At 51.0% G+C, this 17,230-nt stretch overlaps 1 protein-coding gene across 1 annotated transcript in view; it reads right to left on the bottom strand.

Moving 5' to 3' along the window:
* Positions 1–3,546: 3,546 nt before the first annotated feature.
* The window catches only part of GPI (glucose-6-phosphate isomerase), a 51,547-nt gene continuing 37,863 nt past the window's right edge, over positions 3,547–17,230 (bottom strand). Inside the window, 9 exon segments of the mRNA NM_001280429.1 lie at positions 3,547–3,974; positions 4,090–4,156; positions 4,244–4,319; positions 4,540–4,668; positions 7,211–7,287; positions 7,437–7,566; positions 9,798–9,950; positions 10,093–10,136; positions 10,556–10,616. Coding sequence (NP_001267358.1) covers positions 3,839–3,974; positions 4,090–4,156; positions 4,244–4,319; positions 4,540–4,668; positions 7,211–7,287; positions 7,437–7,566; positions 9,798–9,950; positions 10,093–10,136; positions 10,556–10,616 — 873 coding nt within the window. The 3' untranslated portion in view covers positions 3,547–3,838.

Raw genomic sequence — 17,230 nt, 5'->3', positions numbered from 1 at the left:
TGTAAATACAGTAAGATTGACCATGAGTTGATAATTGTTGAAATTTGGTGCCAGGCACATGGAGATTTATTCTATTTGGGTTTTATATGTTTGAGATTTTTCAGTTTTTATTTTTGTTTTGTTTTGTTTTGTTTTTGAGACAGAGTCTTGCTGGGTCGCCCAGGCTGAAGTGCAGTGGCGCCATCTCACTGCATCTCAGCCTCCCAGGTTCAAGTGATTCTCCTGCCTCAGCCCCACCCAGTAGCTGGGGTTACAGACGCCCACCACCACACCCGGCGCCCGGCTTTTTTTTTTTTTTTTTAGACGGAGTTTCGCTCTTGTCGCCCAGGCTGGAGTGCACTGGCGTGATCCCAGCTCACTGCAACCTCTGCCTCCCAGGTTCAAGCGATTCTTCTGTCTTAGCCTCCCGAGTAGCTGAGATTACAGGCATGTGCCACCATGCCTGGCTAATTTTGTATTTTTAATAGAGATGGGGTTTCTCCATGTTGGTCAGGCTGGTCTCGAACTCCCAACCTCAGGTGATCCGCCCACCTTGGCCTCCCACAGTGCTGGGATTACAGGCGTGAGCCACCATGCCCGGCCTTTTTTGTATTTTTAGTAGAGACGGGGTTTCACCATGTTGGCCAGGCTAGTTTCGAGCTCCTGAAATCAAGTGATCTGCCCACCTCGGCCTCCCAAAGTATTAGTATTACAGGTGTGAGCCACCGCGCCCAGCCACACAATACAGTTTTTTCAATTCCTGCAGCACAACAGGGGTGAATTTCAAAAGCATCATGGGAAGAAGCCAGACACAAAAGGCGCCATTCTGGTAAACGCAGAACTTCGGGGGGAAAAAAATCAGTTCAATGGTAGTCAGGAGTTGGGATGAGGGAGTAGGACTGGACCACAAGTGTCAGGAACTTTTGAGGGTGAGGAAAATGCTGTATATCTCATCTGTAATGGTTCTAAGACTGTATATACACTTGTGAAAACTCAGAACTGTATACCAAAGAAAGGTGAATCTTACTATATGTAAATCACACCCCAATAAACCTGACTTTTTAAAAATGCAGGCTGCAAAAACATTATTTTAGGATTCATAACGTGGTATGCAAAAGAAATGAATGTTTTCAAGGATTTACACCTCAAAGGAGGAAGCACCAGCCTTTGCGAGGTTTGGCTCTGGCCCAGCAAGGATCTGGAGATGAAACTCATTTACTCCTTTTTTACCACACTTCATCCTGATAGCTTTAAAAGGCCCTGTGATGCTGGGCACAGTGGCTTGCGCCTGTAATCCCAACACTTTCGGAGGCCAAGGCAGGAGGATCTCTTAAGCCCAGGAGTTGAAGATAAGCCTGGGCAACACAGTAGTATTACCAGGGGAGGATCTTGACTACAAGTCGTCCAGGTTCTTGGAATATTGAACAAAGAGGTGGACAAAACACACAAACAAAGCAACAAAAGAAGGAACAAAAGCACAGATTTATTGAAGCGAAAGTACATTCCACAAAGCGGGATGGGGCTCAAGCAAGTGCCCCGTTTAGAAAATCTGGGGTTTAAGTACCCTTTAGAAGTTTCCTATTTGGTTACACCCTATGTAAATAAAGACTTGGCCTGCCACCAATCAGAGGCTGAAGTGAATGCTCCTTTGTCTCCAGACCCTATTCTCTGGCCTCAGTGGGATCCTATCACTACAAAAATTTATTTTTTATTTTTCTTATTTTTTTTTTTACAACAGTACACTGATCTACAAAAATTTTAAAATGAGCCGGGCGCGGTGACTCACGCCTGTAATCACAGCACTTTGGGAGGCCAAGGCAGGCGGATCACGAGGTCAGGAGATCAAGACCATCCTGGCTAACACGGTGAAACCCCGTCTCTACTAAAAATACAAAAAATTAGCTGGGTGTGGTGGCGGGCACCTGTAGTCCCAGCTACTCGGGAGGCTGAGGCAGGAGAATGGCATGAAGCCGGGAGGCGGAGCTTGCAGTGAGCCGAGATCACTCCACTGCACTCCAGCCTGGGCAACAGAGCAAGACTCTGTCTCAAAAAAAAAAAAAAAAAAAATTTTTTTTTAAATGAGCTGGGTGTACTGGCATGCATCTGTGGACCCAGCTACTTGGAAGGCTGAGGTGAGAAGATCACCTTAGCCTGGGAATTTGAGGCTTCAGTCAGCTATGAATGCATCACTGCAGTCCAGCCTGGGCAACAAAGACCCTGTCTCTAAGAAAAAAATTTTTGAATAGGCTGGGTGTGGCGGCTCACGCCTGTAATCCCAGCACTGTGGGAGGCTGAGGTGCGAGATCTCTTGAGCCCTGGAATTCAAGACCAGTCTAGTCTGGGAAACATAGCAAGACCCGCCTTGCTGGGCGCGGTGGCTCACGCCTGTAATCCCAGCACTTTGGGAGGCCGAGGCGGGCGGATCACGAGGTCAGGAGATCGAGACCATCCTGACTAACACAGTGAGACACTGTCTCTGCTAAAAAAATATAAAAAATTAGCCGGGCCTGGTGGCAGGTGCCTGTACTCCCAGCTACATGGGAGTCTGAGGCAGGAGAATGGCATGAACCTGGGAGGCAGAGCTTGCAGTGAGCCGAGACGGTGCTACTGCACTCCAGCTTGGGCGACAGAGCGAGACTCCGTCTCAAAAAAAAAAAAAAAAGACCTGTCTCTCTACAAAAAATGAAAAAACTAGCAGGGCATAGTGGTACAACCTGTAGTCTCAACTACTTGGGAGGCTGAGACAAGAGGATTACTGGCTGCAGTGAGCTGTGATCATGCCACTGCACTCCAGTCTGGGCAATGGAGCAAGACCCTGTCTCAAAAAAAAAAAAAAAAAAAAAAAAGCTGTCAAAAAAAAAAAAAAAAAGGGCCAGGCGTGGTGGCTCATACCTGTAATCCCAGCACTTTGGGAGGCTGAGGCGGGCAGATCACCTGAGGTCAGGAGTTCAAGACCAGCCTGCCCAACATGGTAAAACCCCTTCACTACTAAAAATACAAAAATTAGCTGGGCGTGGTGGTGTGCGCCGTGTAATCCCAGCTACTCGGGAGGCTGAGGCAGGAGAATAGCTTGAACCCGGGAGGCGGAGGTTGCAGTGAGCCGAGATTGCACCACTGCACTCCAGTCTGGGTGACAGAGCGAGACTCAAAAAAAAAAAAATTCCAGTTTTCAATATCTGCCTTTTAAAGCAAAAGAACTACCTGAGCATCTTGCCAGGAGATGGCAGTCATCCTCGGTCTTGTCCAGGAATTCACCCCAAACAAACATCATCTCAATGCAGTTTTTAGAACCATCGAGTGAACAGAGTATCCAATTTCTCCAGTCACAGAGGTGAGGAGTGGAAAACAGTCTTGGGATTTGGTGACACAGGCCAAGTTGCCCTCCTGACTGATTGTGCCCCCACCCCACTATTGTCTTCTCAGGGCACCTTGCTCCACTCTAGACCCACTCACCACTTAGTGTTAAGTGTCCGCAGAGGCACAGCCTGCGTCCTGCTGAGCGCTCCTGCCTTCAGCTACATAAAGCACCATCACAGGAAAAAAAAATCAGAGGCTGAGCCTACAACCTCCTCTGTGGCATCTTTATTTTTCTACATGGGATGTGAACAACGTGAACATGGGTCAGAAAAGTCAGCTGCACAAAAACACTTCAGCCAATTGTAACACAGAGGGAGCATAGACATGGAGGGGCTGGGGGTTAGGCTGGGGGAGACCAGCCTTCCCTGCTAAGGGCTCGTGGTCCAAGCCCACAACCAGAGGGTGCTCTGGGTGGTATCCAGGACCATGCAGTGCCGGCTCCGGGGAGGAGGGACAAGAAGAGAAAGGGGAGTCACAGAGGAGGCTGCAGATGAGCACGAATTTATTGGACTCTGGCCTCGCGCTGCTGCTTGATGAAGTTGATGAGCCCATTGGTAGAAGCGTCGTGAGAGGTCACTTGAGCACTGCCATCAAGCTCAGGCTCTATTTTCTTAGCCAGCTGCTTTCCCAGCTCCACTCTGCCAAGAAGGGAAGGGAAGGGAAGAGTGGTATGAGGAAGGCTCTAACGTTGCTACTGAAATCCCTGAGCCGACCCAAAGGTATTCCCAGCCCTCCCCTAAGTGAGCAACTCACCCCCACTGGTCAAAGCTGTTGATGTCCCAGATGATGCCCTGAACGAAGATCTTGTGCTCATACATGGCTGCAGAAGTGACAGACAGGGCACGTCAGGGCTCCACAAGCCCATTCCAACCTACCCCAAGCCAGGACCTTTCCCCTACTCACTCACCGACCAAGGCTCCAAGCATGAATGGTGTGAGCTTGGTGAACACAATAGAGTTGGTTGGGCGATTTCCTTCAAAGACCTGCAGAAAACACCAAGGAATGTCTCCAAGTAAGTCCTGATCCCTAAACCCCTTGAAGGGAAGCACACCCTGCCCCAGAGGCTGAGACGTGCAGGTCTGTGAGGACAGGCCCTCCCATTCTGTAGGACAAGCCAGGCACGCCCCAAGCCCCTGCCTGGTGCCATAGCTTCACACCTCCAACTCCAGCATGCACCCCAAAGCCAAACGCAGAAGTGCTGACCTTATGTGGCAGCAGCCTCTCAAGGTCCTCTGGACTCTTGCCCGCAGCCTGGAGCTCCTTTCGGGCCTCCTCCGTCGATTTTCCCCTCATCAGGGCCTCTGTCTGGGCCAAGAAGTTGGCCAGGAGGATCTGATGAGCGAGACATCAGTTATGCTTGAGAGCACTGTCTGGGCTTCAGGCAGAGGGACAAGACCGCCTGGTACTTCTCAGCAGGGGTCAGTCCCAGCCTGGGTCACTCACTGTATAGCTCAGTTGGAGCGAGGGGGACACATCCGATGACACCACAAGGCAGGGAACAGTGATAACTGCTCTTTAAGAACTACACACCAGTGGCCAGGCGCGGTGGCTCATGCCTGTAATCCCGACACTTTGGGAGGCCGAGGCGGATGGACCACGAGGTGAGGAGCTCGAGACCAGCCTGACCAACATGGTGAAACCCCGTCTCTACTAAAAATACCAAAAAAAAATTTAGCTGGGCGTGGTGGCGCATGCCTGTCATCAGGCAGGAGGCTGAGGCAGGAGAATCACCTGAACCTGGGAGGCAGAGGGTGCAGTGAGCCAAGATCACGCCACTGCACTCCAGCCTGGGCGACAGACCTAGACTCCATCTCAAAAAAAAAAAAAAAAAGAAAAAAAAAAGAACTACACACCACTGCCAGGGGTCCTGCTCACAATTTTACCAACATCTATCTTTTAAGATCCTAAGAAGGTAGCTGGGCGTGGTGGTGTGCAACTGTAATTCCAGCTACTCTGGAGGCTTAAGCACGAGAATCACTTGAACCCAGGAGGCTGAGGTTGCAGTGAGCCAAGGTCGCACTACTGCACTCCAGCCGGGGCAACAAAGTGAAACGGTGTCTCGAAAAAAAAATAATACTAAGATCCTAAGGAGGAAAGGCATCATCGCCCTGTTCTAGTAGAGCCTTGGGTTCCACAAGTCCACAGTGCTGGATCACAGAACTATAGACAGGAACAATCAGAATTCAATCCAGCTCACTGACTCCCAAGATTGTGCTACCGTAACCCTGTGCTGCTCTGCACACCTAAGACAAAGCACAATAAATTCTCTGAAGGAGTTCGAGGGCAGCTTGGGCAACATACTGAGACTCCATCTCTACAAAATATAAAAATATATCAGCTGGGTGTGGTGGCGTGTGCCTGTTCCCAGCTACTCAGGAGGCTGAGGTAGGAGGATTGCTTGAGCCCAGGAGGGTGAGGCTGCAGAGAGCCTGATTGTGCCACTGCACCCCAGCCTGGGCAACAGAACAAGACTCTGTCTCTTTAAAAAAAAAAAAAAAAAAAAAAATTAGCCAGGCATGGTGTACATCTGTGGTCCCAGCTACTCAGGAGGCTGAGATAAAAGGATTGCTTGAGCCCAGGAGTTCAAGGCTGTAGTGAGCTATGATTGGGCCAGTGCACTCCAGCCTCAGCAACAGAGTGACATGCTATCTCTAAAATAAAAAAAATAAAATAAAATAAACAAAAGGGGAGATTTTCCTGGATTATCTAGTAGCCCCAATCTAATCACACTGGCCCTTAAAAGTAAAAGAGGGCCGGGCACGGTGGCTCATGCCTGTAATCCCAAAACTTTGGGAGGCCGAGGCAGGAGAATCACTTGAGCCCAGGAGTTGGAGACCAGCCTAGGCAACATAGTGAAATCCGGTCTCTACAAAAAGTTTAACAGTTAGCCAGGCATGGTGGTGTGTGCCTGTAAGTCTCAGCTATTTGAGGGGCCGAGGCAGGAAGACTGCTTGAGCCTGGGACGTTGAGAATACAGTGAACTGTGATCATGCCACTGTAAGTCCAGCCTAGACAACACAGCATGACACTGTCACTTAGGGAACAAAAGAAAAATGTAGAAGAGGAAGGTAAACAAGTCAGAGAGATGCAACAGAAGTGGCAAGAGAGAATCAAAGCTTCAGAGAAGGATTTAACCTGCCATTGCTGGTTCTGCAGTGAAGAGGCCCACAAGCTAGAGGATGCAGGTGACCTCTGAGAATCTGAGAACGACCTTCAGCCCACAGCAAGGAAGCTGGACTTCAGTTCCACAACCATAGAGAAATGAATTCTGCCAACCACCTGACAAGCACGGAAAAGGCTTTTCCCCTAAGGTCTCCAGAAAGAAACACAGTCCTGATGACACCTTGATTTCAGCCTGCAAGACTCTAAGCAGAGACACATCAGGGCCTGCTGGATATTTGAGCTTCAGAAACTCTTCAGATAGCCCAGGAAGGTGGCTCATGCCTATAATCCCAGCACTTAGGGAGGCCGAGGCAGGTGGATTACTTGAGGTCATGAGTTCAAGACCAGCCTGGCCAACATAGTGAAACCCCCCCTTTACCAAAACTACAAAAATTAGCGGCCATGGTGGTGAGTGCCAGTAGTCCCAGCTACTTGGGAGGCTGAGGCATAAGAATCACTTGAGGCCGGGAGGGGAAGGTTGCAGTGAGCCAAGATCGTGCCACTGCACTCCAGCCTGGGTGACAGAGCAAGACTCTATCCCCCCTCCCCACCCCACAAAAGAAGAGTGTTGTTTTAAGCCTCCATGTTTGTTATCATTTGTTACGGCAGGAATAGAAAACTAACGTGATTGCCAACCAATGCACTAGGTTTTCAGAGGTCTGGGTGCAATGTGAGCCAGACCTCCCAGATGGGGCCAGATGGGGGCCCTTACCTTGTGATGCAGACCCTTCCGTATGGGGTGCTGGGTCTGGACCGGGATGAGGAAGTCACAGGGTATCATCTTGGTGCCTGTGAAGGGCACTGTGGTCACCCACATGACCCCAGCCCATGGGAGCTAGCCATATGGCCTAGAGGAGGGCACTGACCTAAGTGAGATATCTCTTCTGGAAGATCCTTTCCCTCCCCAACATCACCCTTCCCAGGCCACAGGGGCCTACCTTGGTGGATGAGCTGGTAAAAAGCATGCTGGCCATTGGTCCCTGGCTCCCCCCACACAATGGGGCCTGTCTGGTGGTCCACACGGGTGCCAGATTTGGTGATGTATTTCCCATTGGACTCCATGTCGCCCTGGAAAAGGAACAGAAACCCAGTTCTTGGCAAAATGAAAGAACATTTAAAAAGAAAGAAAGAGGCTGAGCGCAGTGGCTCAAGCCTGTAATTCCACCACTTTGGGAGGCCAAGGCAGGCAGATCACCTGAGGTTGGAAGTTTGAGACCAGCCTGATTAACATGGAGAAGCCCTGTCTCTACTAAAAATACAAAATTAGCCAGGTGTGATGGCGCATGCCTGTAATCCCAGCTGCTTGGGAGGCTGAGGCAGGAGAATCGCTTGAACCCAGGAGGCGGAGGTTGTGGTGAGCCGAGATCATGCCACTGCACTTCAGACTGGGCAACAAGAGCAAAACTCCAACTCAAAAAAAAAAAAAAAAAAAAAAAGGGAAAGAAAAGAAAAGAAAGAAAAAAAACCCAACCCTCTTCCTGCAAGTCTTGATCCTTCACACACTGTACCCAAATCCTGCTCCTTCCTGCACCATGCCAAAGTCCTGCCCAGATGCTCCAGGCAGACCCACCCTGCCCTGACCCCGTGAGGTGGACCTGCACACGTGTCCACAGGCACGATCCCCTTCCTCCCCACACCGGTGAGGACACAGCCTCCCAACCTTTCCAGCTTAAGCCACTGTGCAGGAAGGACTCATGCCCAGGAAAAGGTGGGTCTGGAGGTCAGGCAAGGACCTCCCTAAAGACAAAATCGGTCACAAAATCAGCTCATTTCTTAAGGGAGAGCAGGCTGGGGTCCAGAGTGCACAGCTTCTTTTTTTCCCAAAGAGACAGAGTCTCCCTCTGTCACCCAGGCTGGAGTACAGTGGTAGAATCATAGCTCACTGAAGCCTCGACCTCTTGGGCTCAAGCAAGCCTCTTGCCTCAGCCTCCCAAGTAGCTGGGACTATAGGTGCCGCACCACCATGCCTGGCTACTGTTAGTTTTTGTGGGTTTTTTTGTAGAGACCGGGCCTCACTACGTTGCCCAGGCTGGTCTTGAACTCCTGGGCTCAAGCAATCCCCCCCAGCCTCTGCCTCCCAAGGTGCTGGGATTGCAGGCATCAGCCACTATGCCTGGCTAAGAGTACAGCCTTTGAGGGCTGTCACCACAACTAAACACTAGGCTTTGGGTACCCACCTGGGCCCTGGTCATGGCAACCCTCACCAAGGCAGCTGGGATTTGGGGAACCTTGGCCTCTCCTTCAGTCACAGGATTTGCTTCCAGGTGTTGGTGAAGCCTTCTGTACCTGCCCAAAGCAACTCAAGAGCTGCTGGACAGGGACTGGCTTTGTACTAAACAAAAGCAAGGATAGGGCTGGGCATGGTGGCTCATGCCTGTAATCCCAGCACTTTGGGAGGCCAAGGCAGGTAGATCGCTTGAGGCCAGGAGTTCGAAACCAGCCTGGGCAACATAGTGAAACCCCGTCTCCACTAAAAATACAAAAATTAGCCAGGCAAGGTGGTGCATGCCTGCAGTCCCAGCTACTCGGGAGGCTGAGGCACAGGAATTGCTTGAACTTAGGAAGCGGAGGTTGCAATGAGCCGAGATCGCGCCACTGCACTCCTGCCTGGGAAACAGAGTGAGAATCTGTTCAAAAAAAATAAAAGCAGGGACAGGTGTGGAAAAGCTTTCTGGGACATAATGTGACTAGGAGAGGGCCTGCTAAGCCTCTCGGGGGCTCTGGAGATCCCAAGGGAGAAGAGGGCCATGTAGTCCAAAGAGGCCACCACAGACTAGATACACACTTGCTTTTCTGGAGGGATAAAGGCAGTACAGGCTACAAGGGATTCCAGCTTGCAGCCCCACCCTATGTCCAAATCCCACCTCCTCAGACATGGACAGACCCAGATCCTCATACCTGTACCAGATCCTTCCTCCCCAGATACTAACAGACCTAGGGCCTCATACCAGGGCTAGATCCTACGTCCTCAGACACTATGGTAGGCATGCATAGTGATATGCAAGAAAGAAGTGACCCCAGCTGAGAAACATCCCCTGAGTCAAGCCAGGACCTCCCTAGCCAGGGCACCATGATCACCGGTCATGCCCGTCCCATGGTGATCAAACTCAGATGACACTCAAATGGAACCAACCTCAGTTACAAAGATTCATCCTGAGACAAGGAGCACAGATGGATCTTGGCCAGGCCCAAGGGCAATGGGGCAAAGAGCTCCTGGAGGAGCTGAAACCCAGGTTCCTAGACCTCCCAGACCCCCCACAAATCCTGCTGACTCCAAGGCCTGGCTTGGCAGCTGGTACCTGCTGGAAGTACGCAGCAAAGCGGTGCAGGTACTGGTCATAGGGCAGCATGGCGTGTGTCTCACACCCAAAGCAGTTGATGTACCAGATACCCAGCAGGGCCAGCAAGATGGGGGCGTTCTTCTCCAGGGGCGTCGTGCGGAAGTGCTGGTCCTGAAACAGGAGCAGGATGAGTGGGAGCTGAGCAGCTGCACGGGGAGGGGAGGGACAGTACAGTGGGGGAGAAAGCGGGGGACCAGGACCAACACACGCGCCTCTGGCCAGCACTTGGCAGAGAACCAGCCTCAGCACTCACCATCCAGTGAGCCCCCGAGAGCAGCTGCTCGAAGTTGTCAAAACCTGTGACACAAAAGCAGAGTCAACAGAAGTGGCCACACCCTGCATCCTGTGGGCAGTGGGCACAGCTCCTTCTGCAACAAAGGAAGGCTGCATGGAGAGCCAGAAGATACGACATGGGAGGACTCGAGCCTAGACAAAGCCCCTCCAGTGAGAGGTGGCCCTGAGTGCAGGGATCTGACTCTGCCTAGGATAGGAGAGAAACAGGACTGCAGTTGTGAGGGGCAAAGACGGGGGCCAACTTGCACACGCAAAAAAACCCAGACCTTCCTTCTGGACATGAAATAAATATCCCAGCCAGCTGCAGAGAGGCCAGCAGCCTGTGAGGACAGCATGATGTTCAGGGACACGAGCCCCCTACCCCGACCTTAGACTGCAACACTGTCTCCCACAGGGGCTGCAAGACACAGAAACACACTCACCCACGTGCAGGGCAATGGAGAGTCCGATGGCCGACCACAGCGAGTAGCGTCCTCCCACCCACTAGGAGAGACAGGACAAGGTGCTGAGGGAGGGCCGGCACACCCCGCCCCCCACCTCCTGCCGGAAACCCTGTCCCTGGTCTTGCACAGGGGCGTCTCGGAGGGCCCTGGCCCAACCCACCTCCAGGAAGCAAGGCAGCAGGCAGGTGCTGGCAACACATGGGAAGACCAACAGGGCAGACTACAGATGACTGACCACAGCCACAAGACAAACTGAAGAGCTTACCGTGGTCTTCCCTGAGATGTCGGGCCCTGTCTCTGCAGACACCAGCAGACCCAGGACCTCATACCTGTGCCACGGCCCACCTCCTCAGACACGGACACACCCAGGGCCTCATACCTGTGCCAGGGCCCACCTCCTCAGACACGGACAGACCCCAGGCCTCATACCTGTGCCAGGGCCCACCTCCTCAGACACGGACACACCCAGATCCTCATACTCATACCAGATCCTACCTCCTCAGATATGGACAGACCCAGGGTCTCACACCCATGCCCAGCCTCACCTCCCCAGACACTGACAGACCCAAGGCCTCATACCTGCACACAGCTTCAACTCTTTAGACATGGTCAGACCCAGATGCTCACGCCTGTGCCAGATCCTACCTCCTCAGACATTGAAAAACCCAGATCCTCATACCTGTATGAGATCCTACCTCCTCAGATACTGACAGACCCAGATCCTCATACCAGGGCCAGATCCTACTTCTTCAGACACTAGAAGACACAGACCCTCCTACCAGGGCCAGATCCTACCTCCTCAAATACTGACAAACCCAGATCCTCATACCAGGGCCAGATCCAACAACTTCAGACACTGACAGACTCAGGTCTTCATACCTGTATCAGATGCTACCTCCTCAGACATAGACCCAGATCCTAATACCTGTATCAGATCCTACTTCTTCAGTTACAGAGACATGAAGATCCTCACACCTGTACCAGATTCCTAATTCCTCAGACACTGACACACACACACATCCTCATACCTGTACCAGATTCCTACCTCTTCAGATATTGACAGACTCAGATGCTCATAAGGGGGCCAGATCCAACCTCCTCAGACATGAACAGATGCAGATCCTCACACCTGTACCAGATCCTACCTCTTCAGCCACGGGGGCAGGGAGTAAACCCAGATCCTCACACCTACACCAGATCCTACCTCCTCAGACACTGCAATACCAAATACTCATGCCTGTACGAGGTCATACCTCCTGGATACAGACAGACCCAAATCCTCAAACCTGTACCAGATTCCTACGTCCTCAGATATTGACAGAACCAGCTCCTCATACTGGTACGAGATCCTACCTCCTCAGACATGAACAGACCCAGATCCTCCAGGGCCAGACCCTACCTCCTCAGATACTGACAGATCCAGATCCTCATACCAGGGCCAGATCCTACCTTCTCTGACACTGACAGACCCAGATCCTTATAAGTGCACCAGATCCTCCCTCCTAAGACATGAACAGACCAAGATCCTCATACTCATGCCAGATCCTCCCTCCTGAGATATGGACAGACCCAGAACCTACCTCCTCAGACATGGAGAGACCCAGATCCTCATAACAGGGCCAGGTCCTACCTTCTCAGACACTGACAACCCAGATCCTCATGCTTGTACCAGATTCCTACCTGCTCAGATATTGAAAGACCCAGATCCTCAAACCAGGGCCAGATCCTACCTTCTCAGACATTGAAAAACCTAGATCCTTGTATCTATGCCAGATCCTACCTCCTCAGACATGGACAGACCCAGAGCCTCTCACCTGTACCAGAGCCTACCTCCTAAGACATTGACAGACTCAGATCCTCATACCAGGGCCAGATCCTACTTCCTCAGATATTGACAGATCCAGATCCTTATACCCATGCTCAGATACTACCTCTTCAGCTACTGACAGACCCAGATCCTCATAATCCTAATGGGCCAGATCCTGCCTTCTCAGACATGAACAGACCCAGATCCTTATACCTGCTCCAGATCCTACCTCCGCACACATGAACAGACCCAGATCCTCATACTCATGCCAGATCCTACCTCCTCAGACACGGACAGACTCAGATCCTACCTCCTCAGATATGGAGAGATCCACATCCTCATACCAGAGCCAGGTCCTACCTCCTCAGACATTGAAAGATGCAGATATATCATATGTGTACCAGATTCCTACCGCCTCCAACCCTAACAGACCCAGATCCTCATGCCTGTAACAGATTCCTACCTCCACAGACATAGAGAGACCCTGATCCTCGTACCTCTACTAGATTCCTACCTCCTCAGATATTGAAAGACCCAGATCATCATACCAGGGCCAGATACTACCTTCTCAGACATTGACAGATCCAGATCCTTCTATTTGTGCCAGATCCTACCTCCTCAGACATGGACAGACCCAGATCCTAATACCTGCATCAAATCCTACCTCCTCAGACATGATCCTACATGAACAGACCCAGATCCTTGTATCTGTACCAGATTTCTACCTTCTCACACATGGAGAGACCCAGATCCTCATACCTGTACCAGATCCTACCTCCTCAGAGATGGACAGACCCAGATCCTCACATCGGTATCAGATCCTACCTCCAGACATGGAGAGACCCAAATCCTAACACCTGTACCACATCCTACCTCCTCAGACATTGACAGACACAGATCCTCATGCAAGGGCCAGATCCTACCTCCTCAGATACTGGCAGTCCCAGATCCTTCTACCGGCACCCAGATCCTACCTCCTCAGACACTGACAGACCAAGTTCTTCATGATCCTCACACCAGGGCCAGATCCTACCTGCTCAGACACTGACAGACCCAGATCCTCATAAGCCTCATACCAGAGCCAGATCCCACCTCCTCAGACACTGACAGACCCAGATCCTCATACCTGTACCAGATTCCTACCTCCTCAGACAGACAGACCCAGATCTTCACACATGTACTAGATTGGTACCTCCTCAGATATTGACAGACCCAGATCCTCATACCAAGGCCAGATCCTACCTTCTCAAACAATTGAAAGACCCAGATCCTTATATCTGTGCCAGATCCTACCTCTGCAGACATGAACAGAGCCAAATCCTCATAGTCCTGCCAGATCCTACCTCCGCAGACATGGACAGAAACAGACCCTACCTCCTCAGACATGGAGAGATGCAGATCCGCATACCAGGGCCAGGTCTTATCTCTTCATACATTGACAGACCCAGATCCTCATGCCTGTAACAGATTCCTACCTCCTCAGACATGAAGAGACTCAGATCCACATACCTGTACTAGATTTGTACCTCCTCAGATATTGAAAGACCCATATCCTCAAATCAGGGCCAGATTCTATCTTCTCAGACATTGAAAGACCTAGATCCTTATATCTGAGCCAGATCCTACCTCCTCAGACATGGACAGACCCAGATCCTCACACCTCTACCAGTTCCTACTTACTCATACATGGAGAGACCCAGATCCTAACACCTGTACCACAGCCTACCTTCTAAGACACTGACAGACTCAGATCCTCATACCAGAGGCAGATCCTACCTCCTCAGATACTGACAGACCCAGATCCTCATACAAGGGCCAGATCCTGTACCAGATCCAACCTCCTCAGACATGGAGAGACACAGATCCTCATACCAGAGGCAGATCCTACCTCCTCAGATACTGACAGACCCAGATCCTCATACAAGGGCCAGATCCTGTACCAGATCCAACCTCCTCAGACATGGAGAGACCCAGATCCTCATACCAGCACCAGATTCCTACCTCCTCAGATACTGAAAGACCCAGATCCTCATACAAGGGCCAGATCCTACCTTTTCAGACATTGAAAGATCCAGATCCTTATACCTGCTCCAGATCCTACCGCTGCAGACATGGACAGACCCAGATCCTCATACTCATGCCAGATCCGACCTCCTCAGACACGGGCACACCCAGATCCTACCTCCTCAGACATGGAGAGACCCAGATCCTCAAATCAGGGCCAGGTCCTATCTCCTCAGACATTGACAGATGCAGATCCACATACGTGTACCAGATTCCTACCTCCTCAAACACTGACAGGCCCAGATCGTCATACCAGGGAGAGATCTTACCTCCTCACACATTGACAGGCCCAGATCCTCATGCCTGTAACAGACTCCTACCTCCTCAGTCATGAAGAGACCCAGATCTTCATACCTGTACCAAATTCCTACCTCCTCAGATACTGAAAGACCCAGATCCTCATACAAGGGCCAGATCCTACATTCTCAGACACTGATAGACCCAGATCCCTATAATTGCGCCGTCCTACCTCCTGAGACATGGACAGACCCAGATCCTTATATCTGTGCCAGATACTACCTCCTCAGACATGGACAGACCAAGATCCTCATACCTGTACCAGATCCTACCTCCTCAGAAATTGACAGACTCAGATCCTCATACCACGGCCAGATCCTACCTCCTCAGATACTGACAGATACAGATCCTTATACCCGCACCCAGATACTACCTCTTCAGATACTGACAGACCCAGATCCTCAAAATCCTAATGGGTCAGATCCTACCTCCTCAGATACTGACAGATACAGATCCTTATACCCGCACCCAGATACTACCTCTTCAGATACTGACAGACCCAGATCCTCAAAATCCTAATGGGCCAGATCCTACCATTTCAGACATGGATAGACCCAGATCCTCAAAACAGGACCAAATCCTACCTCCTCAGACACTGACAGACCCAGATCCTCATACCTGTACCACAGCCAACCTTCTCAGACATGGAGAGACCCAGATCCTCATACCTGTACTAGATTCATTCCTCCTCAGATATTGACAGACCCAGATCCTCATACCAAGGCCAGAGCCTACCTTCGCAGACATTAAGAGACCCAGATGCTTATATCTGCGCCAAATCCTACTTCCCCAGACATGGACAGAGCCAGATCCTCATACTCATGCCAGATCCTACCTCCTCAGACATGGACAGACCCAGATCCTACCTCCACAGACATGAAGAGACCCAGATCCTCATACCAGGGCCAGGTCCCACCTCCTCAGATGTGGGCAGACCAAGAAACTAATATGTGTACCAAATCCTACCTCCTCAGACATGAACGGACCCAGATCCTCACACCTGTACCAGATCCCACCTCCTCAGACGTTTACAGACTCAGATCCTCATACCAGGGCCAGATCCTACCTCCCCAGATACTGACTGCCAGATCCTTGTACTGGCACCCAGATACTACCTCATCAGATACTGAGAGACCCATATGTTCGTAATCCTCATATCACAGTCAGATCCTACCTTCTCAGACATGGACAGACCCCGATCCTCATACTGGGGCCAGATCCTACCTCCTTAGACAATGACAGACCCAGATCCTCATGCCTGTAACAGTTTCCTACCTCCTCAGACATGAAGAGACCCAGATCCATATACCACAGCCAGGTCCTACCTCCTCAGACATTGACAGACCCAGATCCTCATACCTGTACCAGATTCCTACCTCCTCAGATATTGAAAGACCGAGATCCTCAAACAAGGGCCAGATCCTACCTTCTCAGACATTAAAAGATCTAGATCCTGATATCCATGCCAGATCCGACCTCCTCAGACATGGACAGACCCAGATCCTAATACATGCACCAAATCCTACCTCCTCAGACACGAACACACCCAGATCCTTATATCTGTACCAGATTCATAACTCCTTAGACATGGACAGACCCAGATCCCAATATCTGTACCAGATCCTACTTCGTGAGACATGGAGAGACCCAGATCTTCACACCAGTACCACATCCTACCTCCTCAGACATGGACAGACTCAGATCCTCATACCTGGGCCAGATCTTACCTCCTCAGACACTGACAGATCCAAATCCTTATACCTGCACCCAGATCCTACCTCCTCAGATACTGACAGTACCAGATCCTTATACCTGCACCCAGATCCTACTTCCTCAGATACTAACAGACCCAGATCCTCATAATCCTAATGGGTCAGATCCTACCTTCTCAGACAAGGACAGACCCAGATACCCATACCAGGGCAAGATCCTATCTCCTCAGACACTGACTGACCCAGATCCTCACACCTGTACCAGATTCAACCCCCTCAGAGATGGAGAGATCCACGTCCTCATATGAGCGCCAGATTCCTACCTCCTCAGATATTGACAGACCCAGATCCTCATACCAGGGCCAGATCCTACCCTCTCAGACATTGAAATACCCAGATCCTTATACCTGCTCCAGATCCTACCTCCGCATATGTGGACAGACCCAGATCCTCATACTCATGCCAGATCCTACCTCCTCATACACGGACAGATCCAGATCCTACCTTCTCAGACATGGGGAGACACAGATCATCATACCAGGCCAGATCGTACCTCTTCACACACTGACAGACCCAGATCCTCATGCCTGTAACAGATTCCTCCCTCCTCAGACATGGAGAGACCCAGATCCTCATACCTGTACTAGATTCCTACCTCTTCAGATATTGAAAGACTCAGATCCTCATACCAAGGCCAGATCCTACCTTCTCAGACATGAAAAGACCCAGACCCTTATGCCTGCTCCAGATCCTAACTCCTCAGACATGGACAGA

Source organism: Pan troglodytes, chromosome 20, assembly GCF_028858775.2.
Source record: "Pan troglodytes isolate AG18354 chromosome 20, NHGRI_mPanTro3-v2.0_pri, whole genome shotgun sequence".
Taxonomy (NCBI): domain Eukaryota; kingdom Metazoa; phylum Chordata; class Mammalia; order Primates; family Hominidae; genus Pan; species Pan troglodytes.
This window is presented reverse-complemented; position numbering and strand designations above follow the sequence as displayed.